Here is a 27,627-nt window from a genome sequence, read left to right as displayed (position 1 = left end):
TGACAAATGAATATATGAGTGAGGTTATCACATGTTGTGTTGAATGCTTATTTTGTAGCTTTTCACTGGTCTGTCACTTTTGAGAAACGTCATAGACAATCTCCATTCGTGTCTTTTCTTTTCTTGATAAAGTATTGACAAACAAGGGAGAAGTTTAATCCACAAATTGACACCATGGTTACATAGACTCTGCGGCTGACTCACAATACTGTGTTTAACTCAGGTCTTGTTATTCAGGATAATGAGAGTGCGAGCTATGCTCTAGAATTATGTTGTTTAATATGAAAGCCACTTACCATGACTATTTAAATTTATATTAAATAAAATCAAACAAATTAAAAACTCAATGTATCAGTCACAGTAGCCACATTTTTTTTTTTTTTTTTTTTTTTTTTTTTTTTTTTTTTTTTTTTTTGAGATGGAGTCTCGCTCTGTCACCCAGGCTGGAGTGCTGTGGCCGGATCTCAGCTCACTGCAAGCTCCGCCTCCCGGGTTCACGCCATTCTCCTGCCTCAGCCTCCCGGGTAGCTGGGACTACAGGCGCCCGCCACGACGCCCGGCTAGTTTTTAGTAGAGACGGGGTTTCACCGTGTTAGCCAGGATGGTCTCGATCTCCTGACCTCATGATCCGCCCATCTCGGCCTCCCAAAGTGCTGAGATTACAGGCTTGAGCCACCGCGCCCGGCCCACAGTAGCCACATCTTAAGTGCTCTGTAACTTTATGCTATCATATTGAACAATGTAGAACTTTTTTTTTTTTTTTTTTTTTTTTGAGACGGAGTCTTGCTCTGTCGCCCAGGCTAGAGTGCAGTGGCATGATCTCGACTTACTGCAACTTCTGCCTCGGGTTCAAGTGATTCTCCTGCCTCGAGTAGCTGGGACTACAGGTGCGTGCCAGCATGCCCAGCTAATTTTTTGTATTTTTAGTAGAGACAGGGTTTCACTGTGTTAGCCAGAATGGTCTCAATCTCCTGACCTTGTGATCTGCCTGCCTCGGCCTCCCAAAGTGCTGGGATTACAAGAGCATTTTTATCAGTGTAAAAAGTTCTATTAGATACTAGATTATTATTTTTACTAAACTATTGATAAATATTTCAGGTTAGTGTTGAAACATAATAGTTGCTCACTAAATAGTTATTAATATTTTTAAATTTAGCTTTATTCTCCTTTAATGGCAAAGTCTCACTCTTTAAAGTAGAAACCAACATTTACACAAATCCTCTAACATATTTTTTGTAGCAATCAAGGTAAAAATTTGATTAATGGGCTGACAATCGCCTTCCTGAATCTGTAATACCAGAAAATTTCCCAGATGTTAGTGTAGCATGGCTGCTTAGGCAAGACTGACAAAACAATCTCAAGGTGACAAATTTCCATGTCATGACCCCCTCATGTTGCATTGCCCACTTTCTGGTGGAGGCACTGATAAGCAGTATCACTGCCAAGAGTGCTTAAAGCAAAGGGGAGGAGATGCCAAGACTTTGCAGAATCTACTTTGAATAATGAAGAATTAAATATCATTCATCTTAAACTGATTTTCCAGATACACTGCCAAGAAGCAAACAAGTAACTCTGTATTTTTGATACCAGAATCTAAAAGAGTTTCAAAGGGGGATGGCTGGCACCTGCATCTGAGTTTAACTCATTTTATGAGTAGTCCCTCCCCACCCATTAGGCTATGTACAATTATTTTAAATGTGCTCACCATACTGACTTATGTACTTATAGCTACACCAGCTCAACAATATCCAAATGATCATCAGGTAACAAAGTAGAGCAGAGTTAGAAGATCAATGATTGCTAAGCACCAGTCTGTTTGCTTATTGATTTACCTCATTCCAGAAATAATTTAAAAATAGTCAAGAGTGGCTGGGCATGGTGGCTCACACCTGTAATCCCAGCACTTTGGGAGGCCAAGGCAGGAGGATCAAGAGGTCAAAAGAGCAAGACCATCCCGCTAACACAGTGAAATCCCATGTCTGCTAAAAATACAAAAAAATTACCTAGGGGTGGTGGCACATGCCTGTAGTCCCAGCTATTCGGGAGGCTGAGGCAGGAGAATCACTTGATCCCAGGAGGCAGAGGCTGCAGTGAGCCCAGATCGCACTACTGCACTCCAGCCTGGGTGACACAGCGAGACTGTCTGGAGAAAAAAAAAAAAAAAAAGTCAAGAGTAACCAGTGAAAGTACTCCAAAATGCCTAATTTTTTGTGACACAGAAGACACATTTGATAAAGAGTGACATATTTGATAAGAACACAATCTAAACAACAGAAAAAAGAGTGGATATATTTACCTCTGAAATTAGTAACATGTTTTATAAAATGAGAAAACCTAATTCTGGTGCAGATGAGATATATTGATAACTCTCACACACATGCTGTTGAGAGTATAAATTTAGTACAACTGTTAGAATAATTGTTGTACCAAAGTCTTTAAAGTAGTTATGCAATTTGGCACATCGTTTTCACTCCTCAAAATATCATAAATGAATAATCTATGAAATCTGGCAACTCGTGTTGAAAAGATATTCTTTGAAGTGTGTACATCCAAATTTGGAACAACCTCAAATTGGGAAATGATTAAAAGCTAAATGCAGTGTCATTAAAATAGGTTAAAATAGAGTGTTAATAACATGAGAAAATGCTTGATTGCTTAGATTAATTCTTTAATATTTAGAAAAAAGAATTACATAATTGCATATTGACATAAGGTCAATGACATAAAGAATATATAAGAAATATGTGAAATATTTTAACAATGGTTTCTTCTAAATGATAATGTTTATTCCTTCTAATTCTCTTAATTTTTTAAAATTCTACAAAGAGCAAGTATTAATTTACAATTGGCAAAATTAGGTAATAATTCAGAATAATCTGTAAAGCAAAGTGTTGATCAAATCACATTGCATATACTTTTACTAGACCTACTGAAAGTGTATGGATAAACAGAATTTGATGGGAGTAAATTTTGGTAGAGTAGAGGCAGTAGTTGTGGCTTATATCTCAAAAGTCAAAGATATAGACAGATGCTTACAACGCCGCAATCTAAAAGATAGGAAGCAGCGATGTCCTGGAACTTTATCCTCTCACTGATGCAGAGCAATTTTTGTGAGGAATAAACAGGGCATCATGTGTTGATTACAGAGTATTTTCATTATAATATGTGCTGAAGAGACCATGGATTTTGAAACAAAAGTCTGCACCAACTATTAGTTATATGTAAAATATTTATACATTAAAAATTAGTTCCACACACACCACCACCACCACCACCACCTACTTTGTATGGTTGTTAGGAGGATTAAAGGAGTTTATGTAGTTACCTGCCATGATGCCTGATACAAAATGCATTCAGTAAAAGTAGCCACAAGCTTGGTTTCTAAGGGAGTATAGAAATCATTGGTTGCAGAACAGGAAATATTTAGCAATCAGGAATCTACAGTGAAGTTCTAAGAATCACAACACAGTGATGCAGACATTGAGATGAGCAATATTCAGAAATCCATGCAGGCAGGCAACACGACAGAATTCAATCAATGAGTATCGTTAACTAAAATAAGGATGTGAAGTGTCCAAGAGAGTTTTAAAAATAATAACTACTTTATAAAATTAAAAACTATAATCCCAACAACCTTATAACCAGTAATAGGATTTAAGCTTTATCAATGATACAGGTGCTATCAGAAGTGGAAATTTCAGTGGTATTCCATGTTTACTACATACAATATAAGCTCTTTAGCCTAGGATTTATGACATTATACAGTCTTGTTAATCTGCCTTTCAATCTTTACTTCTTATAATATCATGTACATACCCTATACTTCAAACAAAATGACTTGCTCCTTGCATATTCCTTCACTCCTTATAAATGCCTTCTGCTATTTATTGAGTCTGAAACCAAATGAATGAACAATTATAAAGATAAATTTATAGTATCAAATTATCCATCACTTATTTAGACCACTGGGGGAAAAAAGGCCTAGAAGTCTCTTTGAATCTCTGCTGATGTTGCTCAGATTGATTTTTAATGCCTTTTTGTGTGTGTGTGTCTCTTCATTTGTTTCTTGAAATAAATATGTGAATTTCAAAACTGACATGACCATTTGGTTTGCAGCGGCTGCGGCAGCAGACATGGCTTACCACCACATCAGACCTCCCATTGGCTATTCCATTCCCAAGCCTGTATCATCTCTGCTGATACGAGGGTGGAACGCATGTCCTGAAGTGAGTAATTTTTATTTCCTCTTAGAAAATGTGTTATGGTCAAAATCTGTCACAAATAGTATAACTCCAAAGTCTACTTTCAGTGTGTATTTTAAGACTGTCAAGGCGGGAAGACTGATTTGCCTTCTGCTCTTTAGTCTCTAATTGCCTCAAGAAGTCTGAGTATCTCATATTTCTTAGCTGCTGCTTTCTGATTTTGAAACGTTTCTCACAACTGATTAGTAAAAGAGAGACCAGAGTATGACAGATGACTCACAGTCTCATCTCAGCTGCAATTTTTATTAACTATGCATGAGCCACACTTAGTCATTTTCCAAAGCAAGAAATTTGGCACAGGATGGATTTCGTGTTGGCTTTTAAACATGAGGCAGGCCTCAGAATAGGTGGTCTTCAGGAACACTGTGGGAGGCAGAAGACCTGGGTCCTAATCCCTCTCTAACTTTCTGAGTGACAGTATTATGATGTGGTTAACAGCATAGACTTAGAATTCAAATGGAGTGATCAATGTTATGGAAGGGAAATGTAAACAGTAAAATAAATTTTTAAATATGGTCATAGGTCTAAAAGAATAGTGAGAGAATAGTCATATTATCACAGAATGAAATTCCAGACAATCCACCTGCAAGAAAGGATTCTTAAGTGTGCAGACAGGTTATGCCTACTTTGTTCTCAGAGATTCACAGAGGAGATTGTACAACTTCTTTCCTAGTAACACAGTCCGGTCCAGTGTCTAGTAATCTTTCTGCCAGTATATTTTGTTGTCTATTAAAATCCTTGTGTTTTGATATCAATCCATTGATTCCATTGCTCAGAGTGGAGAATATTAGTCTGCATTCTTCACACTGGAGGACCTCATACATAAAGACCTAATGGTTCTTATTTTTCCATCCTAAGCCATCCTAGTTATTGTCCTCTTAAAATATAACTGTGTTTCTGATCCTTTGTAGGCACTTTATCTCTCTTCAGCAAAGGAATAGATAAAGTGAGGCTGTTATTATTTCAGGAAATCACTTGGGAGAAATAGAATAAGCCCCAGTCCAGATGTTTGAAAAGAGAAAGCAAGTTTTCCATTCTTTTCCTAAAGGCAAAATCCAGACCAAGTCATTACCCAGTCTCATCTATATACACAGAAACTCTTAAGAAGAAAAAATGGAGATCATTTTGGGACGGATTGAGTATCTCAGAAGATAACCTCTTATCCTGGCCATTCAACCTGATATGTTACATGTTTGTTTGTTTAGAATCTTCCATCACTACCAAAATGTTAGCTCCATGAAAGCAGGGGCTTTTTGTTTTGTTTTATTTTGTTCACTGCTATAACACTAACATCTAAAGTTAGATGCTCAAGAATGTCTGTTGAGTAAATGAATGAATACCTCTATTGCCTATCAGTGCCTTCAATCCCTGCGTCGGAATTTTGATGTCCAGAAAATTTCTTCTTGAAAATTACATCACATAAAATAGTTTAGAAAAATCTTTTCTTGTATTTCAGTATGAACTTCAGGCATATTTTCTCAGAAAAAGTATGTCAAGCACCTATTCTAGAATTTCCTTCTCTCTGTGGGATGTGAGCTATGACAAAGTTTACCATCAAATAACAATCAAGGGAATCTCTTTTGCTTTGATGAAGTGCCTCTTCATAATTATAGATAACAGGCGTGTGGAATTTCTAATTTCAAGATAAAGGTAAGTCATTGGCAGGTCCTAAAAGCATTTTTTGGATAGAATGGATGTCTTAAGCAAAAGGTTGGGAAATGAGAAACAGAAATTGGAACATGGCCAAAGAAGGATTCTGTTAAAAAAAAAAAAAAAAGAAGGACAAAAATCACTTGCTTAGTAGAAAAGTTGTATTGCTATCAGCACAGAGTCTTTGTTCTGCTGATGAGATGCAGAGGGGAAGATGGAGAAAAAGCATATTAGGAAAGCAAAGTCTTCAACTGACTTGCGATATGTGGGTCTGCCAGTAAGTCGAGCCTGACTTGGCTCTGGCAACCACCTCAGTATTGTAAAGTTGAGCTGCTTCTGTATGTGACACACTTGAGTCTTCCTTAATTGCCAAGTAAGATCTTTACCATGTCAGCAAGCTGAGTGGCAAAGAAAAGGAAACAATGGGCTATTTTTCATTATTTCCTTCAACAATTATTTGTTGGGTCCCTCCTGTATACCTCCTAGGGATAGGGGCAAGGGATTCAATAGAGATGGAAACTCTTAACTTAAATGGAGTTTAAGACCTGGTAGTTACATGGAGATTGATTGAATAAACACATTAATGATTCTATAGTTACCTGCCAAGATTAAGAAAGACAAAATTCTGTGAGAATATATACTAAAAGAATACTACTAGCAAATTGGGGGACAAAGACAGAATGTAGGTTAGTGAAGGCTTCCCAAAAACACTAACGCTTGAACTGAAATCATAAACAGGAGTTTTCTGAAAGAAGACAGCTTGGTGAGAAAGAACAGTCTAAGCAACCAGAACATGTGAAAATTCACTGGGAGAACAGATACAAGGGAAAGACTAGTAGTAGTTGCAACATTGTAGTCATGGAGAGGTTAAATCTCTGTATCAGGCATTATTTGAAACAAGTTCATCTTTAGATGGAGGACACTAACATCATGCTATCCTGGTCATTACTTTCTAGGTTATCAACTTTGCTTCTCATTTTTTCTTGCATATCTGTCTTTACCTCATTCCTTGAGTTTGAAGCACAGTATTTTCTCCAGGGTGTCTTCTTAGTCAAAATTCATAAACTAGAACATTGAGGAGAGTAAGAAGACCAGTCTATTGAAGATGGGAGAAGGTTGGAAAACAGTAAGAGGTAAAAATAAATAAATAAATAAAAGCCTGATATTAGATAGTGACAGATTTTGGAAACTAGAACAGGAAATTTGGACATGGAATTATGGCAATTATATTTTTATCTCTAAAGCAGTGAAAAGGTAAAAGTAATTTTTTGAGAAAGTTCATCTGAGTTTGATACAAAGGACTTATTTACTTAAAAAATTGTATGTAGTTTCTATAGTAAGGCAAGCGTTGAATTATCTTCTAATGCTCACTGGAATAGCTGAGCATTGCTTCTTAATATGTGGCTGCGAACTATGGGTTACAGATTACCTTAGAATGTTTGTTGAAACAAAGATTCTGGGGCCCTATCCTAAGTTTACTGAATGAAAATCTCTGACATGGAGCCTGAAACACCACATTTTAACAAGCACCCCAGGTGATTTGTGCCCAACAAAGATAGAGAACTAATGGGTTGAAACTCAAGCAAAAGACAATGAAGTTGGAGCAGCCAGCTGGATTGCTGTTTCAGTAATCCAGTTGATTACAACACACAGACTACAATGGTTACCATGGAGATTCAAGGGCAAGGGTAAACCTGAGAACTATTTCAAAGGAAACATCATAAAGAGATAAAAGACTGGATTTCGGAAATGGAAGAGAGAAAAGAGACCAGGAGAACTAGCACTGCTGCCTCCTGAGAGTCAGCTAGTGACCAAGAGTACTCATTAGGCCTCTAGATATCAGGGATATTGTTAGCAGCGAGAGGAGAGAGAACAAAGCTAAAGGTGCTGCAGTAAGGTGACAGTGCTTTAAAGTAGAAAAAAAAGAAAAAGGAAAAGGAAAGATAGCTACCAAGAAAAAAAAAGTGACCTGGTCTACAAAGATAAAGAAGCCGTCAATTAGGGTGGAATAAACTTATCATGCAAGAAGTTGGCATAGATACTTGTCTCATCTTAAAGGTGCTTTAAAAATAAAGTGGGATCAGGCAAGGCAGATAGGTGGCATAGGAATTAAGCTCAAGCAGAGATAATGAACAAAAATACTAGAGGAATTAGAATTAAAAGCAATAAAGTCTTGAATATTGGTGAGAAAAGACAAAGAGAGGTAAGAAGTTTAGGAACTTTCAAAATAAGAAACTTAAGTCATTTCCTAGCAATTCTGAATAGGAAGGGAAACAAAAGAGGTGAGGTATGTGGGCTATATTTATGTTGTTCTAATAATCTTATAAGGTTTACAAAACTTATTTATTATTATTATTATACCAAATGTAGATATAAAGATGTATAGACCTAGACAGGTATACAGATACAAGAAAAGGAAGTTTGTTTCCCTTTTAATCTTTTTGTTCCCCTACTAAAAATGTAAAATATGATAATATTCTAAACCGTGACGGTATGCTTTAAATATTTTTTACAGTGGTCTCAATAATTAAATTATTTGAATCCCTATCTATATTTTTCAAATAAGCATGGCTTTCAATGAGACATGTTTGTTCTGTTACTGTTTTTAAATGTAATATTTATATTCACATTTAATTCCAGTGTACAAGGAGGAGTTCTCACTCCAAATAATAGCGGCATGCAAAACCCAAGAGATCAAACCTTGAAAGCTATGTACTAATAGGTTATTTAGTTTCCAAAATCTTAAATTAATAACAATTGGCAATAAAGCTCATTAAAATTCCTTTTGTTCAGGATCCATTGTGTTGATCTTCAAGCCCTGTTCTTCTAAAATGATTGAAGCTGAGATCTCCACCTAGTGGATTTATTGGATTTTGCAGATTTTTATGGAAACAGCCAACTATCCCTGGAAATCCTTAACTTTTTTCTCTTAGAGAAATAACAGGTTTTAAAGACTTCTACTTAAATCTAAGATAATTGTCAACAGGACAATTGCAAATGTATGAAATATGCCAATATGCATATCAGTTAGACTACAGTTAACAAAGCTGAATTTTTATTTTCATACTATAATTAGGAAAACAGATCAAACACAAATATGAATATATAATTATCCATGTAGAAAGCAATATTGTAATACCACTAATTGAGATGTGTATAATAATTTACATAAAATAAACATCAAATGTAAATCTGCTCAAATACTTTTCTTATGTAGTATTTCATTTGTTTGAGGCTTTTTTTTTTTTTTTTTTTTTTTTTTGCTTTTTCAATGTTTGCTTGCTTTTGCAAGACTTAGCCAAACTTTTCTTAATTGGTTTTTCATTCCTTAGGGAAGTATATTCAGTTAATTGTGTCAGACATATCCTATGACTCCATCTTTGATTTTTGTCATATATTCAACTCTGTGGTTTTCTTTTATTGATAACAAAGAGCTACTGAGGACATCGCTATCCTCCAAAATGATGCATTTGTAATGCATGCAAAGGCTAAGGGGTGTTTGTGTGTCCTCTTGAAGAAAGCTAAAGTAGAAAATAATTACTATTTGAGTTATTTTCTTCACTTTATTCTGCTTCTAAAGGTGATATAGTAGCATATTCAGCAGATGGTGGATACAGTACAGGTTTTGGAGCAGAGTTTTCAGTTTCATTTATTCTGCTAGGAACTGAAAACATCTCATTTTCTGCCTCAAAACTGTCTTATAACCCTGGTAAGAAGGAAAGTGCTTCATGTGTCTCCACTGTCATTGCACCTTCTTTATATGCACTATCTTTATCTGGTTGAATATTTTGAAATTCTCTAAAATTATGCATATTACTGTTAATTTCAGGATCTACTTCACTGCAAAGTATTCTATTTTGGGTTTCATGGGAACTTGTGATACTTAAATCTTTAGCTGTAATGGTCTCCTCGGCAGAGCTTGCATCATATAATACATGTTTTACACTTGTTCCATTTTCCCAAGTTTGCTGCCTTTCTTTTGTGGTGCCTTTTAAGGTCATTTGTGTGATCTGAATTAACATACTAGAATCTGTCTTGCTTTCATCAAGCATATTTTTCTCTTCTTTCCCTACTATTTTTATCTCTAGTGCTTCAGTGCCGTCATTTCTGGGCAATGCATTTGTGCTGTCAATTCCTTTTTCGCTACTGTTGGTTAGGTGCCAAATGGCTTGACTACTAACAGGAGAAGTACTGATATCCTTGGGAAGTTCTATTCTATTTTGGTATGGGATTGAATTTGTCTTCATAAATGATAGGTTGTTCTTGGATCGTGTTTGGGGAATGAGAGAGGAATCACAAGTTTCTGTTTTTGAAAGTTTTTTTTCTACATCATTTTCTTCCTTATCCGTAATACAATTTTCCACAATTTGATGTGGTATTTGGGGTTTTGTCATTAATGTTTTTTCTTTATCTCCAAGTTGTGTATGAGTTGAATTTTGCTCTCTGTGTTGTAAGGCTTCATTTTGATCTACAGTGTATTCCTTGTTGTAGCTGTCAGTCTTGTGAGCATCTAAAAGTTGTGTTTGATTCCTCCGGGACAAAGAAAACTGATTTAGCTCGCTGGTCTTTGATACATTCTGTCCCATGTGCTCAGTGGACTCCGTTGTCGGTTGGTCAGTAGCCCCCGTGGAATGCTGGAATGGTAAAACATCACTTCCTGTATTTTCCCCAGTAGCTGGTAAATAACTAAGCACTTTTGATTCAAGCTGAGTTGCACCTTCCATTTGTTCAGTTGAGAATTGAGAATGTGAGTGCCTGTGCTCAGCATCAGTGGGTGTAGGCTGAGGCAATTTTGATGTGTTTCCATCAGGAATGTGGCCAGCTGAATAACAGTTGCTTTCTATAGAGCTCCGGTTGACTACAGACAAGTTGTTAGCACTGAGCAGCGGGGCACTTTTAGTGTTTCGTTCGTAATATGGCGTCTGCTTTGAGGCATGTTTCCGAGGCAGCCGCTTTGAAGTGAGTCTAACATACTGGCTACTCTCTGACTGTTGAAGAAAATCTGCAGAAGACACAGTATTTATTTTGGCTTTTGTCTTAGAAGTTTTGGATAATTTCTTAGGAGGCAACAATACTTGCTTGTATTGTTTTGGGAGACCTGACAAGGATTTTTCTGGATGGACTCTGACTTTTCTAAAAGGATGTAAATTTAATTTTATCTTTAAGTTTCGTCCTTTAATTTTCCCTTTGAGGTCAGACTGAGGGGTTCTCTTCCTTCTCAGAACCCGTGAATTAGTAAACCATTTTTCTCCTTTGTTTCTCTCCCCAGGGTTGCTACAGTTTTTGACACCCAACTTAGTCAGTTGGTTACTTTGATTTTTCTGTCGTTTCCAAGGGGTTGATGTTTGGGGTGACATCATTGACCTATTTATTTCTACTAAATCAGGATCATGGACACTAACCCTCTTTGGGGAATATGCTTTCTTGATTTTTGTTGATAATCCTGATAAATCTATTTTGTCCTCACTTATAAGAAATTTTTCTATTGCACTGTTAATTTGGATTTGCTCTTTCTCAGGCTTTGAGTGCTGTCTACGATTTGGCTTTTCTTTCATGTAATCTTCAAATTGATCACAGGGCACATATTTACAGATAAGAGAATTGTTTGGCTGAAAATGTCTAGGTCTGCTCTGTTTTAACAGTCTGCAAGGATCATCATATTTTGATCTATGTTTCTGTACGATCTTTTGTACATAGTGTTCCTCAGGCTCACAAGGCTTGGATGATGAGCTTGTAATAAAATGTCTCTGCCTATGAGGTTGTAAGCCATTGTCTTCTTTTTCTATTGGAGGCTGCCATGATTCATTTGTTAAATGCTTCTCAAGACTTTCTCCTGCCAAGGCTGAAGCGGGTATTGCATATCTTCTTCTAAATGTGTCACTGCTGATATCTGTGGAACAATAAATGCAAGAATTTGGCACTTAGCAGAGTTTTATTACCCAACCAAACAGATGCTTAGAAAGCTTGTGAGAAGTATAAAACTGACTTCTCTGATAATTCCAATTCTTGAATATTTCCTAATTTTTAACCAAACCTACAAAGGACATTTGTCAGTTCCATATGTTTTGAATGACACTCTTTATGGTCACACTGCAGTCAGTTGTGATGCTGACTTACAAGTTGTGGAGTTGGAAATATAAATGTTATTTATGGTCATATATCTTTAGTTGTTGGTTAGGTTAGCTTTAAATATGAATAATATCTAAATCCTTTTTAAGTGGCTATAGTAATTTTTTCTTGAATTTATTTCCCATTTGCAACTTAAATATTGGGCAAAATATGGGTGCAATATTGAGTAAGATTCAGGTTTCAGATAATAACCTGGACAACGAAAGGGAAATACTTGCAATACTATTGACTCAATGAAAGCAGAGATCATATCTGTTTTATTTCCCATAACTTAATAAAATGTTCATTAAATATTTGTTAAATAAATAGTTATTTTGAAATATAGCCTGGTTTGTGTGGCAGCAGTCTTTGCCTGGGACTTTTAAAATAATATTTAATCTTATTAATCTTATAACTTATTCTGCTAGTTTCTTTAAAATGTCTGCCTGCAAATTCCTCTTAATGTTACAATCTTTCATTCACTGAAAGAGAACAACAGTACATGATGAACTGTTCAAAAAGGAAGCTTCCTTTTACTGTTCCGAGATAGACCTCTCTACAGCCCTATAGGCACATATGGAAGAAGGAAACTTGTACTGGTTTCTCCTTAATGTCTGCCTATAATCTCCTTTTACACGTTAAATAATATTAATGACAAAAATAATAGTAATACCATTAACAGAACACATGCTAAGAGCTAGGCGTTGTGCTCATATTGTACATTCATCATCTCTTTTAATATTCACAAGAGACATGATCCATTGGACATATCCTACTGTCTTATAACTTTTACAGATGAAGGAATGAGCTTTAAAGAAATTGAATGCTTTCCCCTAGTGCCCATGCTTGGGGAATGACTTCCCCAAGTCTATCTGACATTAAACAACCCTATTAACTACAAGGCATCTAAAATTTAAAATTATTTATTAGTATACTTTCTATTGTTTCATGAAATTTTTTCATCTAGAGGAAGAAGTTTTTTATTCTATGATAAAAGAGGAAATCTCAACTGCAAAACATCTTAACTGCAAAAAATCCTAACAGCACTATTGCTATTTAAAAGGCTCTTTTTTCTTTTTTGTTTTTAACATTGTTAGGTGTTAGGCCTCAAAATTAACTTTTAGTAGACAGGAGATGTACTCTCAACTCCTGAGGGTGGGAACACTCCATCTCCACTTTTCCCCAAGAGGTGAACTAAGTCCAAGACTAGCATCTAATTCCAATCTAAGATCTGCCGTCAACATTCTAGGTGACCTTGGAGAAGCTACTTGCTCTCTGTGTATTAGAAGGTTGGACTAGATGGGAGCTTTATGTAAGTATACAAATTATGCTGGGGAAAGAATCTGTAGCCTTTGTCAGAGTCTCAGAGAGTTCTGTGACTCAAAGATAAACATTAAGAACTATTAGTCTAGATCTAAAGTCCCCTCTACCCTGGAAAGTCCATAATTCTTTTTCCAAGTCAGAAGGCATAATCAGAGTGGCAATTTTTTCTTTACTGATTTCTGTTCTGGAGCAGATGTGACCTTGGCTGTTTTCTTCTCATATACCTACCCTCTCTAGTTCTGGTACAATGCCTGGCATGGAACAGCATTTCAGGTATTTCTTACAAGTATTCATGCTAATCTGACAAACCAGTATTCTCAGTGTGAAAACAACATACTGGGTTTTAAATGGTTAAGAGACCATATCCCCTTCAGTTATAAGAGTTTCTCATAGAGAAGTTCAGGCATTGGGCAAAGTTAAAAGATGAAATGAAACATCTGCCTAAGGTATGATTCTATTGAAAGGGTAAGTGCTTATTTCTTTGTAAAATAAAGTCAATGTGACCTGGTTTCTATGGCGTATGTTTCTTTCCTCAGCCATCCCTGTCTTGTGTGAAATCATCAACCCTCAGACGCTGGTAAGAACTGGAGTGTGGGAATGCAATGGAATAAATAAACTCACATCCTACCTTATAACATATGTGAAATAACATATGGTTTTATTCTTGTCTAGTCACCCCAAAATGCATCCTTAGGGCCAGACCCCTGTGGTAAGAATTTCTTGATACAGCACCTCTGTCATTCATATTCTTAGAGAAAGCTCTGCTTGTTAAACCAATTCAAATAAATGACAGGAACCTCTTTACAGAGCAGCTGTCAACATTTTCACTGCTGAGCCTGAATGCATAGCCTTACTATTCAGGAAGAAAAAGGAAGACATTTAATTCATTGCCTCCACCTAAATATTGACATCGCCCATGTACAGTGGGTAGATGTCACGGCCAGATTCACTTGGCTCCCAGCATGGGACGATGAATTAAGTCCTGACTTTGCCTGGACTGGGAAGTTATCATCCCTGACAGCTCAGCAAGCAAAGTATGTTTCTTGACATCATTCCTGAAATGAATCACTAGCATTAGAGGGCCCATTCTTCTAACATGTCATGCTCTGGGAAGGTTGCTTACTGCAGAATTGGCATTAGAGATCGAAGGATGTTGGAATAAAAGCTGATACTAGCCATCTCATAGATCTTAACAGCACTATTGCTATTTAAAAGTCTACTTTTTTCTTTTTTTTAACATTGTTAGGTGTTGGGCCTCAAAATTTACTTTTAGCAGTCAGGAGATGCAATCTCAGCTCCTAAAAGTAAGAACACTTCATCTCCATCTCAGCGTAAACACACACACACACACACACACACACAGTATTTTTAGAAAAGGAATAGACTAGTGCTACAGTGATTTTTATAGCATTTCCTGTTGAGGAAATTAAAGGAGGGAGGCTCCCTCCTTCAAAAAGCATTAAATGGAGTGGGATTTTCTAAAACAAGACAAACTCACCTTCTGTTCTTATTATATGGTGTTGCAGAGTTTGAGGCTGGACTTCTCCAGACTCAAGATTCCTTAGCTTTTGAACTTTCCTTGAATTATATGTTGTAAGTAAGCCTGCTTCATTAAAAGCTGTCGTATTTCCAGGAGACTCTGAACACCTTGAATGCAGCAATCTACCATCCTGGCAAAATAAAGTGCTGCCTACTCCATGGTCTTTCTTTTTCAGGTTTCTAAATGATCCATCAAGGGTTGTGGACTCAGAGGCCGATGTTGCTTGATGACTATTTTCCTGTAAAAGTGGCATTTCCTTTCTGGACCCTACAATGGACATGACCTTTATTTCGTTTTCCTGGGTTAAGTGGCAGTTACAGTATCGCTTAGTGTGGTAATTTCTTGCCCCATGAGCACACAGGGGTTCGTCGAAGGTTCTGCAACAAAGGTTTTCTGATGTGTGTTCATTTGCTTTGCCTTGTTGGAATTTCCAGTTAAATACAACTAAACCTAGGCAAGTGAGACCAACAGCTCCTGTGACAAATAGAGAGACCATTAAAAGATAACATCTTGGGAAGAAACATATAAATCATCAAATGTAAAACCACAAATATAAAGGTTAATGGCTTGAAAGATATCAGAATGGGTAGGAAGTCCTTCACCATTTGGAAAATATCAGTTCAGACACAGGCTACCATTGACATTGTTCTGCTTTCCAATTTGGATCTTTATACATATTAAAGATTATAAGAAACAACACCATCTGGAATCTCTTTGGTAGGAAAAAGGGCTGTTTCATGAACTGAAATTCATTTAAGATAAAACAGTCCCTGCAGTAACATTTTTTCTGTCTATGGCACCTCCTTTTACGAACTCTCATAATAGAATGAATGACATCTCAGACTGCCTGGTACTGTCATTTCATGTTCTATGTAGTTTGTCCTCTGAATAAAATTGCAAGATCCAGTATTTCTCGAACCCAGATGCCAACTCTAATCTGTTTCTATTTCACTTTTTCCTATCTTGACAAATGGCATCCTCAACCACCTAAATGTTCAAGCCAATGTCCCTGAGTCATACCCTCAATATCTGTCTATCGCAGTGATTTCCCTTGTTTCTTCACACTTATGAAGTGTATTATTGTGTTTATTCATTCATTTGCTTGTTCACAGACTGTCCTCCTCTGCTACAATTAAGCACTGTGAGGCAACACATCCTTTTAGTCCTGTTCAACATTCTATCCCCAGTGTCCACAACTCTGAGGCAAAGGAGGCAGAAATATTTATTACGTATTCTTAAATCAACAGAAGGGATTCTGTTTATGAATTCTGATAATGAAATCATTGGTAATCTAATCTTATAAATCTTCAAGATGTGATTAGGAAGACATGGTGTCAGTACAGATTGAATAAAGAGATCTGTGTCCTAAACCCATGTCTGCCTGAGGACAATGCCCTTTTCTGGAAATGAAGACAGCATTCCAGATTGTTTGACTGGCTACACTATGCCTAGTTTTATCTCCTGGAGACTATATTAATGAAAACATATTTTTAAAACTTAAATAAAAAGAGAAGGTATCAGGTCATGATTGTTTCTTTTTTGTGTATGTGTTAAACATGAAGAACACAGAGAATAGCAGTTTCTGGTAAAACCCTCAAACCATTGTATAGTTTACCATATCTTGAGCTCTTAAATCTATTTTAATTCATTTGCCAACAATACACTCGTGGAAAGTGCTATAACATATTGAAGCAATCTAAGGCACATTTTTAAAAGTTGTAGCAAAATTATGTAAATAATAATCCTTTCATTGACAGATTCTAGAGTTTGAATTATCCCAAGCAAGGATTTTGGTTTTAACATGTTAAAGAATATACTAAAAAATTAAAAACTGGCACCACTCCTTAACTTATATGGGTAAGAAAACTCAAGATTCAAAGCTATGTTCTGACACTTTTCTTGGTATTTTCTAATTTCTCTAACACTTATTTTTTCTCCTTTCACAAATAAGGATAACTGAATCTATCCAGGGATTAAACAATATATGTGACATGTTTAACACAGTGCTTTGATATAGTAGAGTTCAATGAGCGTTCATTGCGATTTATGATTATGATTATGATTACTGAGCTACCATTGTTTAGGTTTTGCATTGCTCTATTGGTTCCTGAAAGACTCATCTATCAGGAAAAAAATCCAAAAATAAATCATTAGTATGATATTTTATATGACTGGTGCAGTTAGTAGGCCAAATAATGAAGGAACAAAAGGGCTAAGTGTTCTTGAAGGCAAGAATCAGCCATTGAAATGAGAGTAAACATAATCTGATTATAGGATACAGTTTCTTCTCTAATTGTGTCTGAATGGCAGGGACTCACTCACTCCCCTGCTGTTGATGCTAGGTATATATCTGTATCCCATTACCAGTCAGGTATGATCACTTTCCATTAGTGTAGAAAGCAAAAGCAGCAAATGAAGCTTGTAGGCAGGCGGAACGTACTATTAAGAAGGTGTTTGAATTTTCTTTGCCATGGGCATTGTTTCTATTTTTAAAAAGTATTCTAACAATCTTTCTGAGTTGGCAAGAGAAAAAGGGAAAATGAATGATAAGTTCTTATTGAAACATTAGAAACACGTTACAGCTTCATAAAAACTTTTTATCTACCAGTTCATAGCATATGTGTCAAGATATTAGTGTTTGATGCCAAATAACCATTTATTAGTTTTAAATTTACTGAATATAGCTATTTATATTCCTTTGAATTTTTATGACTTAGATATAGCTGAAGAAGAAAATGGACTCATAGGCAAAATTATAGTTCTAAGTGTTTTTCCCACAATCTAGAAGTGTAGATAACTCACCCCATGTGTACTTCAGAAGGAGTGGAATCTTAATGGAGCAAATTAACATTAACAATCAGAGTCTTTTTAAAGAAGAATCTCTTCTCAAAGCACTATAATTTAACAATTATTTGATGAAAGAGATATTAGCATGATAATTTCACACACCAAAACCTAACATATATGTAATCATATTTATAATTTATCAGAATTTATTCACGTATATTAAGCTCCCTCTCACTTTGACAAAGCCTTTGGAATCTCCTAGAATTTGTATTCATCTCAATACAAAAAATGAACTGTTAATGTAGCTAAATATGTTTCTGAAAACAGGTGTAAAAGGTAACTAGAAGATACTAAAAATTGCTCCATTATAATATTTCCAAAACGATGTCCTCTAGAACACAAATTCAATGAAATCCTCTATGAAAAAAAGGGATCATGGCCAAATAAGTTCAAGAAATGCTCCATATCACACCTTCTTCTTAGAAATTTATAGTGCTCATTAGAAAATGAAAGATTATGAGAAGTGCTCCAGTGAGTACACCTGTTTCACTTTGCTTAACTTAGTACCTTCTAAACCTATTTGAACCCCACCATCTATTGCCTATATGTGCATCTGTGTGTTTTTATTGGAATATCTATTAATTATCCACCAGTGCTAGTATTCTAAGAAGCACATTTAAGGGAAACCTGTCTGCTGCCCTATCACTTATGTCTTTTATGGTAAATTACTTCTTAGTACATACAATTACTGACATAGTTACATGGTTTTTAAAAGAATTTATCTTCCTAGCATTTCAATTTCCTTCCGAGTGAATTTGATTACTGCTGATGGTAGTTCCATTGTCTATACCTGATGCTGGTCTCCATCTATCCTGATTAAAAGTGTGATTGTCAGGAAGTAAAAATTCAATCAATCAATTCACTAGATAACTGTTATAGAATAATGACTTATAGCACGTATTTAAAATACGTCAGTCTTGGATGCCATTTGTTGGTCTCTGGTCTCTCTCTCTTTCTCTCCCTGCCCTCTCATCACCATGGTTACCCACAGGTGCAGAGGATTTCACCATGCACTGAGAGCATAGGGGAAAACACACAGATTGAGCTAGATAACTTAAGAAATCTCATGCATCTTTGGTCTTCAACTGATGACACTAAGTGCCATTTTATGTTATTCATCCAGTGAGATGCAATGATAGCTGATGCATAGTTTAATAAATTTTAAATTACAAAAAATATATAAAGAATTGCATATTATCCTCCCCTTAGTTGGTCTGGGGAAGTATGGGCTAAGTTTACATAGAGTTGGACTAATAGAAATTTTAGAAGAATTCAAATCCCCCCAACAGGAGGAAAACCAAGGCACAGAGAAGTTAGATAATGTGTCCAAAGTCACACAGCCAATAGCAGAGCCAGGATTCAAACCTAGGTAATCCAACTACACAGCTCATTTATTTAACTACTGTGCCATGTAAACACTGCAGACTGAGATATGTGTGATTGCCATAATAGCATCCTTTTGTGCATCTGTGAAAGTCTGCTGACTCTTACTATGTACCATGGAGAAGCATACAAATGTAAGTGCCTTGAGGAAAGAGTCTATGTCCCATCAGTTTTTAAATATCTATCTCGTAGTGTCATAACAAATGCACCAGTACTCTTTGGTGAAAGGATGATTGATGAAATATAGATGTTATTCTTGTATTACACACAAGGAAATTAAAGTCTAAATAGCAAGTTAACCTGTTCAAGATCACAGTGCTAGTTATACCAGGCCCGGAGCTCTTGAATTCTGGTCCAAGGCCCTTTCCTCTATTTTAGACAGCTTCCCTGAAACAGGAAATTCTTGCAACTTGTGCCAAATCAGCTAATATCCTCCCCCATCTACTGGCAACCTCTCCTTTCCATGGCCTTGGCAAATTTCCCCCAGTGTCTGAGATAAGCATGACTTAGCATGCTGCAAAAATATGGACAAGTGAAGAGAAAAGAGGAGGGCACACTTCTCCCCGGCATACCTGCAAAGCCAAGGACAGTCAGCAGGACCACATCTTGTCCTGGGAGGAGGGGACTTCTGTCCTTTAGAACCAGAGTGAAGTTGGGAGCTTTGGAATCACAGTTGGTCTCAGACAGCCTCAGCACACTCTGTGCGGCTGCCACAGCTGCGGTAGATGGCTGACAATTTAGGTCCTTGGCATTCCTGAGCGTGTGAGCAGAAGACTTAATGTAGTTTCTTAAAAACCGAGCAAGGGGATGGAGATCACAAGTGCAGCTCCATTGGTTCTTATCTAAGCTCAGATGGACTAACTGCTTCAGTGGAGTAAAAACATCCGGCATGTGGGCTAACCTATTTCGCGAAAGGTCCACTTCCTGTAGTTGAGGCAGGGGCCGGAAGGCATCTTTCCCAATGTAGGAAATAAAATTGTTGGATAAATCCAGATGCCTGAGACTGTGGAGATTCGTGCCTCCAAAAGAACTGTCTGTGAGATTAGTGATCTGATTCCCATCCAGCTGGAGCCGGGTCAGGCCCCTTGTGTTTTGGAACCAAGACCCTCTTAGGGTGCGGAGAGCATTATTGCTCAGCACCAGCACCTGGAGGCTGTGAAGCTTGCTGAAGGTGTGATCAGTGAGCGAAGAGCTGGATATTTGGTTGTGCTCCAGCAACAAGGTCCGCAACATCGTAAGGCCATCTAGGGCATCTTCCTGAACATCCTCGATACCATTTCTGCTCAGAGAGAGCAGGGCAAGATTAAACAAGAGAGACAGGTTGGTGCTCTCAATAGAGGACAGATATCCATCAGTGATGATTAAAACCCTCGTGGTCATAGGGGCTGCTGTGGGCAAAAAAGCACAGAGTAGATGCAGGATACATATGAGTGGGAGGGCGGGGGTATGGTGGAGAGCAGAGAATCAATATCCTCTAAGCAATCTTATCACCTGGGTAAAAACAGTAAACAGTACACAACATGAAAATGATTTTCTGATTTCTAAATTTAAGGGGAAGCTGGCTATATATCAAAATGATGGATTTTTATATTCTTTGCTACTGTGACATGTTTGTTTGAGAAACATAAACCCATCTGTTACTTTAGATGTCAAAGTTAATTCATTGTTTCAGATTATCTTCATGGATGTTATTTTGAAGGTGTCTTTTCAGGCCCTCCCTCCAAGACTGTGTACCGACCTGATCTAGCCCTGCAGATCCAGTACAGAGTCAACTAAGAGCTGAGCCTGTGTCTGATCCCCCTAGTCAGTGTTCTATAGCAATTTATATTTATGCTGTGAAGTCAATCATCTTTTCTCCCAAACATAAAGGTGCGTGTTGGGGTGGGGAGAGTGAGAAGCAGCATTAGTTTCTGCTTTTTAGCCCCAGGCTAAAAGTTGGCAACTTGGTAAGGATATATATTCACTCCAGACAACCCAAGTGTCTGTCAGTGGGGTTCTCATTATAGTCTGGGCCATCTTGGCCTCCTGTCTAATATCTGTTCCCTCCAATGAAGTCCATCATGTGATGACAGGTGGTACTCAGGGCTTCCAACTGTTAAATCCCTTCACCATAATCACCTCAGAGCTATCACTGCTCTGTCATTAGAAATCAAAGCATTTTAACTCAATAAAGATGTATTATAATCAGAAGTTATTGTAACACATCTTTATCATGCTAAAATTGTTTTGACTGCAAATGACAGTGTCATAAGGATAGAGGAGTCCATTGTCACTGGGAGGTCTGCAGGTGATATTAGAATAGTCAACCACAGGGAAGCAAATCACAAATCCCTTAGGAAATTCAGACTGCATCACAGAAACAAAGAGATTAAAAAATACGTAAAAGACAAAAGATTCTCAGAGTGCCTTCTTTTGAAAGAATTGTTCTCATCTCTGCAGCACAAGCAAGCTTAAATCCTGGTAATTTTTTCAGCATTTATGATTGATTATTTGAATTCTATTCATTCTGGCCAGTTCGGCATTTTGTTCCTCTCATCATTGTTTTTGATACAGGATGAAGGAGGTTTGTTTTCATGGGTTCTCAGTCCTTTAGGGATTTGCTGACTCTGAATGAGCAGGCTATTATTTCTATCAATTACTTCTTGTCTAGGTCTAGAAAAGAAACCCAACTCCCAATTCATCCATTTTATTCTCTGTACTTATGAAATCTAACTTCACAAACGTGGTGTTCTGCAAATGAGAAGGAGGATATAGAGGTGCAACAATGTAGATGAGAAATATTTGTTTCTTACAGACATGAACTATCTCTGATCAGGAAAAATAAATGTAGTGAAGTCAAGAAATCCATTTTAGATGGTGAGAGTTTAGTGTTAAAGCATTTTCAATACTGATTAGAAACAATATACACGTCAACTATCCTTGAAACCTTCTCTGTCCTGTCAAGGATGGTGACAACATCTACCTCCTAATTATCAGAGTTATGGAATTTTAGAAATGGAAGAAATTATCCTCTTCCACTCTGTCGTAACTCAAGCTTGTTTATGGAAATTTTCCATTGGCAGAGCTTATAGCTTGTTTATCTCTTCTTGGATATCAGGATGTAAATCACATTCTCCTCAAATTTGTTAATAAGGTGTCTTATTAAATTGTTGACTTAAGCAAGCAATATGTAATGAATACAGGCAGTGTATCTTGTTAGCATTTCTACAGCTCATTTACCACCAATAAAAAAAGACCAGACTTTCAAAATGAGACGCACTTTGATAATAATCTGTTTTACTGGTACATCACTTAATCTTACTAATGCTGAACGATTGTAGTTCGGGTTTCTGATTCATTTATATTTCTTCCAGCTGGTGGTAGGGTTCAAATCTGCACAAAGTATGTACAAAAATATAATTAAAGTGATGTATTTGTTAAGTGTGTAGCTGGATAAAATGGTGATATTCTTTTGCAATAGCAAAATATCTCAATTACTTCTGAAGGTCTTTAAATAGTGTTGATTGAGACCATCAGGAACAGGAAAACAAAATATTACGAGTCTCTTTAGTCGTTGTTTGAAGCTTACTCATTAAAGGATTACCTCTTTTAAACTGAGCCCAGAGAACAGTCAGTACAATGAAAGGTACGGCAACCGATTTTCCAGGTACACTGAGCACTGCTTTGTAGAGTTATTAGTTTTATTACCTACTATATAGGTTAGCTGGTGACAGAGGGTTACATCTTTGGTGCACACCACACATGACTCAGGGCAAGCTGCCACCAACTGCAACATGATGGCGAAGAGTACCAGCCATCCACCTGAAAGGAAAGTACACGGCAATGTATATCATAATGTTGGCATTTACTGTGTATTATTTTAGTACATACAGCTCATGAGGCATTTTGGTAATTTCTACTGTTCAATAAGCATCTTGGTGTTCTCTTAAGATGCCAGGTAAATAACTACATTCCTTGATTTGCATAGAATTTAAACCAAAATGTTAAAGCATTTGACTATAAATTCAGAGAGCTCACATCCATGGCATATTTATTAGTATTTTGAAAAAATTAAGTTACTTTGCAAAACAATATGTAGTTTGTAGTGCTTTCACCAAACATTATCTTACTTAGTTCTCTTAATTCTGCAGCCCAATTAGAGACCGAAGAAACAGCTCAGGATTGTTAGCAAACTATCGTAAATCATATAGCTGGTAGATATTTAACCAAGTCTTTTAACTTTCAATCCAGTGTTTCTTCTAGTAAACAAAGCTCATCTCAGGCACTGAGTTTTACATGATTACAACTAAATTCTTACTCCTTATAGATTTAAATGCCACACCTAGGGAGTGAGTATGAAGTCAAGATTAAGCTCACAAGCTCTACTTAGCTTCGAATTCAGCTCTGTTTTTACTGGCTATATTATCTTAGAAAAAAAATTCTCTTTTTGTTTTTTGCTTTTTCATGTGTAAAACAGAAATAATAATAAATTCCTACAGTACAGAGTATTATAAGAGTTAAATGGGTACTCTAAGTGTTTACTAAATGTTAAATTTTACCATTACTTTTAAGCTTTTTCAACCTCCCAGAGAAATATTTAACATCACTTGAATTTTATGTTCAAAAAAGACAATTCATTTATAATGCCTTCCCTGGTTGATTTAAAAAAATAATAATAATAACAAGGAGCAAATTATAATAAAACCCTCTACCTCTACTATAAGATAGTTTGAGAACAAAATAAAATGTTGAAAAAGACATAAAATGATTAATTCTATCATTTGTTCAACAGGCATTTGTAGATCACCTTCTGCGTGCTAGGCACTCTTAGAGTACTGGGCATAGAGCAGGGGCTGACAAGCCCCTGCCCTTGGGAAGTGTACTTTCTATAAAAGGATATAAATAATAAACAAAAAATATAAAATATGTATTCAGTCATGTGGTGATAAGTGCTATAGAATAAATAAAACAAGAAAAGGAGAAGATCACATTGGCTCGAGGGCTCTAAATATGGCGAACAAGGAAAATCTCTCTGATAAAACAGCATTTGAACAATAAGCTGGAGAAGGTGAAGGCATTACTGTGTCATGGTGGAGAGAACCCAATGCAAAGTTCTGAGGGCATGAGGAAGTTGGTGTGGCCAGAGTGGAGTGTGTAAGAGGAGGAATAGGGCACAGAATCATTAGGAGCAGGTTCTTGTATACCTTAGAGATGAACGCAAAGACGTAGAGTTTTAACCCAAATAACATGGGAAGTAATTGGAGGCTATAGTGAGTGGCATTATTTGGTCCAATGTACATTTTTAAATGATCATTTTAACTACTGGGTTGGGAACATACTATTAGATAAGCAAAGAACAGAAGTAGCAAAAATAGGAGACAACTATAGTAATATAAGCAAGAGATGATGTGGTGTAAACAAGGATGAGAAAGATAAGCATATTCTAGATGATTTTTTTAATCATAATGATGCAATTTAATTTAACAAATTTGAGCTCATTTAACCTCTCTGATGGAATGTGCTAGGTGTCTAAGAGTAAATAAACCATTGCATCAAAGCACTTTCTAGCTAGTGATAGACATGTAATTACTTATCTATAACACAAGGAGAAATGAAGTAAATCTAGATGCAAGTGAATAATTATGTTGTGGAATAATGTGGATGCTTTAAGAAGGATGTAGCTTGTGAGTTGGGCTTTGCAGAGTGCAGTGAATTTCCATGGGCAGAGAATAAGCATTAGTTAATTCCAGCCTGAGAAAACAGTAAGAACAATGCCCTGCATGGGGCAGCAGATCTAATCTCAGTTCATTTTAGCCCTACCTGACTGGTTAGTGTGCCTCATGCATGTGTGGTTCAGGGACCAACCAGAGATTTAGGTATAATTTACACACAGATTCCAGGGCTTTTTCCAGGATCTCCTCTCATTTTCTACTGCCTATTTGTAATAAGCAGGATTCTAAGATGGCCTGTAAGATTCCTTCCCCCTGGTGTACATGCCATGTAGAATACCCTCCCCTTCAGTGTGGTCAGAACCTGTGAATATGATGAGATATTACTTCCATGATAATGTTTCATCATATAATCAAAGGAAGATTATCCCAAGTGGGTCTGACCTAATTGGGTGAGCTCTTTAAAAGCAGAATACATTTTACAGCTGGTCACAGAGTAGGAAGTCAAGCATGTGCCCTTGCCGGTCAGGAAAAAAGCAAACAGCCATGTTGTGAACTGCCTATGTGGCAAGCAGCTGTAGGCATCCTCTAGAATTTGAGAGTCATTTCTGGGCAACAGATGGCAAGAAAACAGACATGTGTCATACAACCACAAAGAAATGAGTTCTGCCAACAACCAATGAGCTTAAAAGAGGCCTTGAGCCTCAGATGAGAATCACAGTGCCTGCTGACTCCCTGATTTCAGCCTAGTGAATCTCTGAGCAAAGAACCCGGCTAATCTATACTGTACTCCTTACCGATGGAAACAGATAATAAATGAACATTGTTTAAAATCACTAGGTTTACGGTAATTTGTTACAAAACAATAACTAATACACTCCAGTTGCCCTGAATTCTGTCCTCTGGTCCTTCAAACAAGCAAACCATCAGAATTTTAACTGTTTCCTAAAATGCAGAAGTGGTCTACCCTCAGGCTAAACGCAAGAGAGAGAGAGGGGGGTGGGGTGGGAAACATACTAGTTCCTTTCTTCTAAGTGACTCACTCTCCTCCAGGATCTACTTGCTTTTATTAACTTTCCAGTGCCTTCAGGTAGCTGTCATTTACATTTTGTCCAGAGTTTCTAGTTGTTTTCTGTAGGAGGGTTGATCTAATATAAGTTACTTGATCATTCAGATTCTGACTGGTAAGATCAATATGATTTGCTGGTATATTAGAGGCAAGAATGATAAAGAGAGTAGTCAAAGATCATCACATTTTTTTGTTGTTGTTGCCTCTGCAAGCAGAAGGATGGAGTTTCCATTTACTGAAATGGGAAAAGCTATAGATATAATTTATTGCATGTATGAGTTTAGAGTTCAGGAGAAAGTACTGGGCTAGAGATAGAAATCTGGGAGTTGTTTTTTAAAAGGCATGAGGCTGAATTGGCTCCTCAACAAATTAATTCTAAAGAGTAAAGAGACTCAAAGACTGAGTCTTGGGGAGATGAAAAGCTTAAAGATAAGGAGGAGAGATGAAACCAAAAGGGGAGGCTAAGAAGAAGCCAATGAACACAGAAAAAAATAGGAAAATGGTGTCCTCAAAGCCAATTGAAAAACATGTTTCAGGGACAAAGGAATTGTTGCTTGTATTCAATGCTATGCCAAGTGAGATGACCACTGAGATGTAACCATTGAATTTAGCAATGAGGAGATCTTTGTAACCTTGGCAAGGGCAGTTTCAGCAGTGTTGTAGGAGAAAGCTTGATTAGGATGGATTGCAAATGGGAGAAGGGAAATTAAAGACCACAAATTTAGATAACTCTAGAACATTTTTGCTGTAAAGGTAAACAGCAATGGAACAGTAGTTTGAAGAAGAGAGATTAAGGGTTTTATTTTGCTGTTTGCTTTTAAGATAGGAGAATGTATAGTATGTCTGTATGCTGGTGGAGATTAAACAATAAAGAAGGAACATGAACTATGCAAAAAAAAAAAAAAAAACAGATGAGAGAATTATTGCTGGAGCACACAAGTGAAGGAGTTGGCCTCAGAATTAGGCGAAGTTCATCCATAGAAACAAAAGTGAGGGCAAATTATGTAGGTCATAGGTGAGTAGGTCGATGTAGTAGTGGGAGCTAGAGGTTTGAGGAGAGAGAAGGTACAAAATAGTCATCTGGAGTATGAGAGAGTGAATGGGCTAGAAATATTTAATAGGCTCTCTGAGCAGTACTGATGGTCTACGGGAGGTTAGAGGGTCAAGATTTTGAAATGAGACCAGGCATAATTGATTCAATAAAGGTTAGGATTCTTTCAGTAGTGTACAAAATGCAAGATGAAGCCAGGATTTGAGGATGTGTGAAAAGGAGTGATAGTTGGAAGTGAATCTAATGATAAATGTTGATGAAATGTAAGATAGGTAAAGGGAAAGTGAGTGACAGTGAAAAGATGCTGAAATGAGCAAAAAAAAACAAGTAAGGAAAAAGATCAGCAGATGGGTAGGTAGGTAGATAGAACAGTATCTACTTTAGGACATATTTGGAAATACTCGTAATATAAAGCTCTTGTTTTGTTTTGTTTTGTTTTAAGTGGTAAAATGGCTTCCAATCACCAGTGTGATCAAAGATTGTTGGAGTCGGGTTTCTAGAAAAAGTGAGCTAGAAAGAAAGGAGACAGCTCAGAGAGTTGTCTAATAAAGATTGAGAGGTTAAAGAGCATGGAGGGGTGCAGGCATTGGTCATGACAGGGTCTACAGTATAACTAAGGGGCTGAGTGACTAAAGGAGTTTGGAGGACAAGCTCATTGGAGAAGAGTGGGCAAAGGAACCCAGAGGTCAGGCTATTTTAATGATCATTTGCATGGATAATAAAAGTACAAAGAGTAGTGATAGAGA

General features: G+C 36.9%; 2 protein-coding genes across 15 annotated transcripts in view; one reads left to right on the top strand and one right to left on the bottom strand.

Moving 5' to 3' along the window:
• Positions 1-27,627, top strand: part of LOC104676323 (serine/threonine-protein kinase TNNI3K) — a 312,974-nt gene that overhangs the window by 230,210 nt on the left and 55,137 nt on the right. For 9 of the 14 annotated variants that reach the window (XM_030912769.1, XM_010381099.2, XM_030912773.1 and 6 more), the window contains one exon: positions 4,117-4,226. In XM_030912769.1, the coding sequence (XP_030768629.1) occupies positions 4,117-4,226 (110 nt within the window). Of the gene's footprint in view, positions 1-4,116; positions 4,227-5,310; positions 5,529-5,718; positions 5,913-6,868; positions 7,046-8,705; positions 8,842-27,627 lie in introns of those variants that run through there. The other 5 variants (XR_004052003.1, XR_004052005.1, XR_004052002.1 and 2 more) reach the window with 5 other exon arrangements.
• Positions 9,476-22,888, bottom strand: LRRC53 (leucine rich repeat containing 53). Its single transcript, XM_030912767.1, is given in 4 exon segments — positions 9,476-11,802; positions 14,842-15,357; positions 19,686-20,501; positions 22,801-22,888. Coding segments are annotated over 4 exon segments (3,747 nt in total).

This window comes from Rhinopithecus roxellana, chromosome 12 (assembly GCF_007565055.1).
Source record: "Rhinopithecus roxellana isolate Shanxi Qingling chromosome 12, ASM756505v1, whole genome shotgun sequence".
Lineage (NCBI taxonomy): Eukaryota > Metazoa > Chordata > Mammalia > Primates > Cercopithecidae > Rhinopithecus > Rhinopithecus roxellana.
This window is presented reverse-complemented; position numbering and strand designations above follow the sequence as displayed.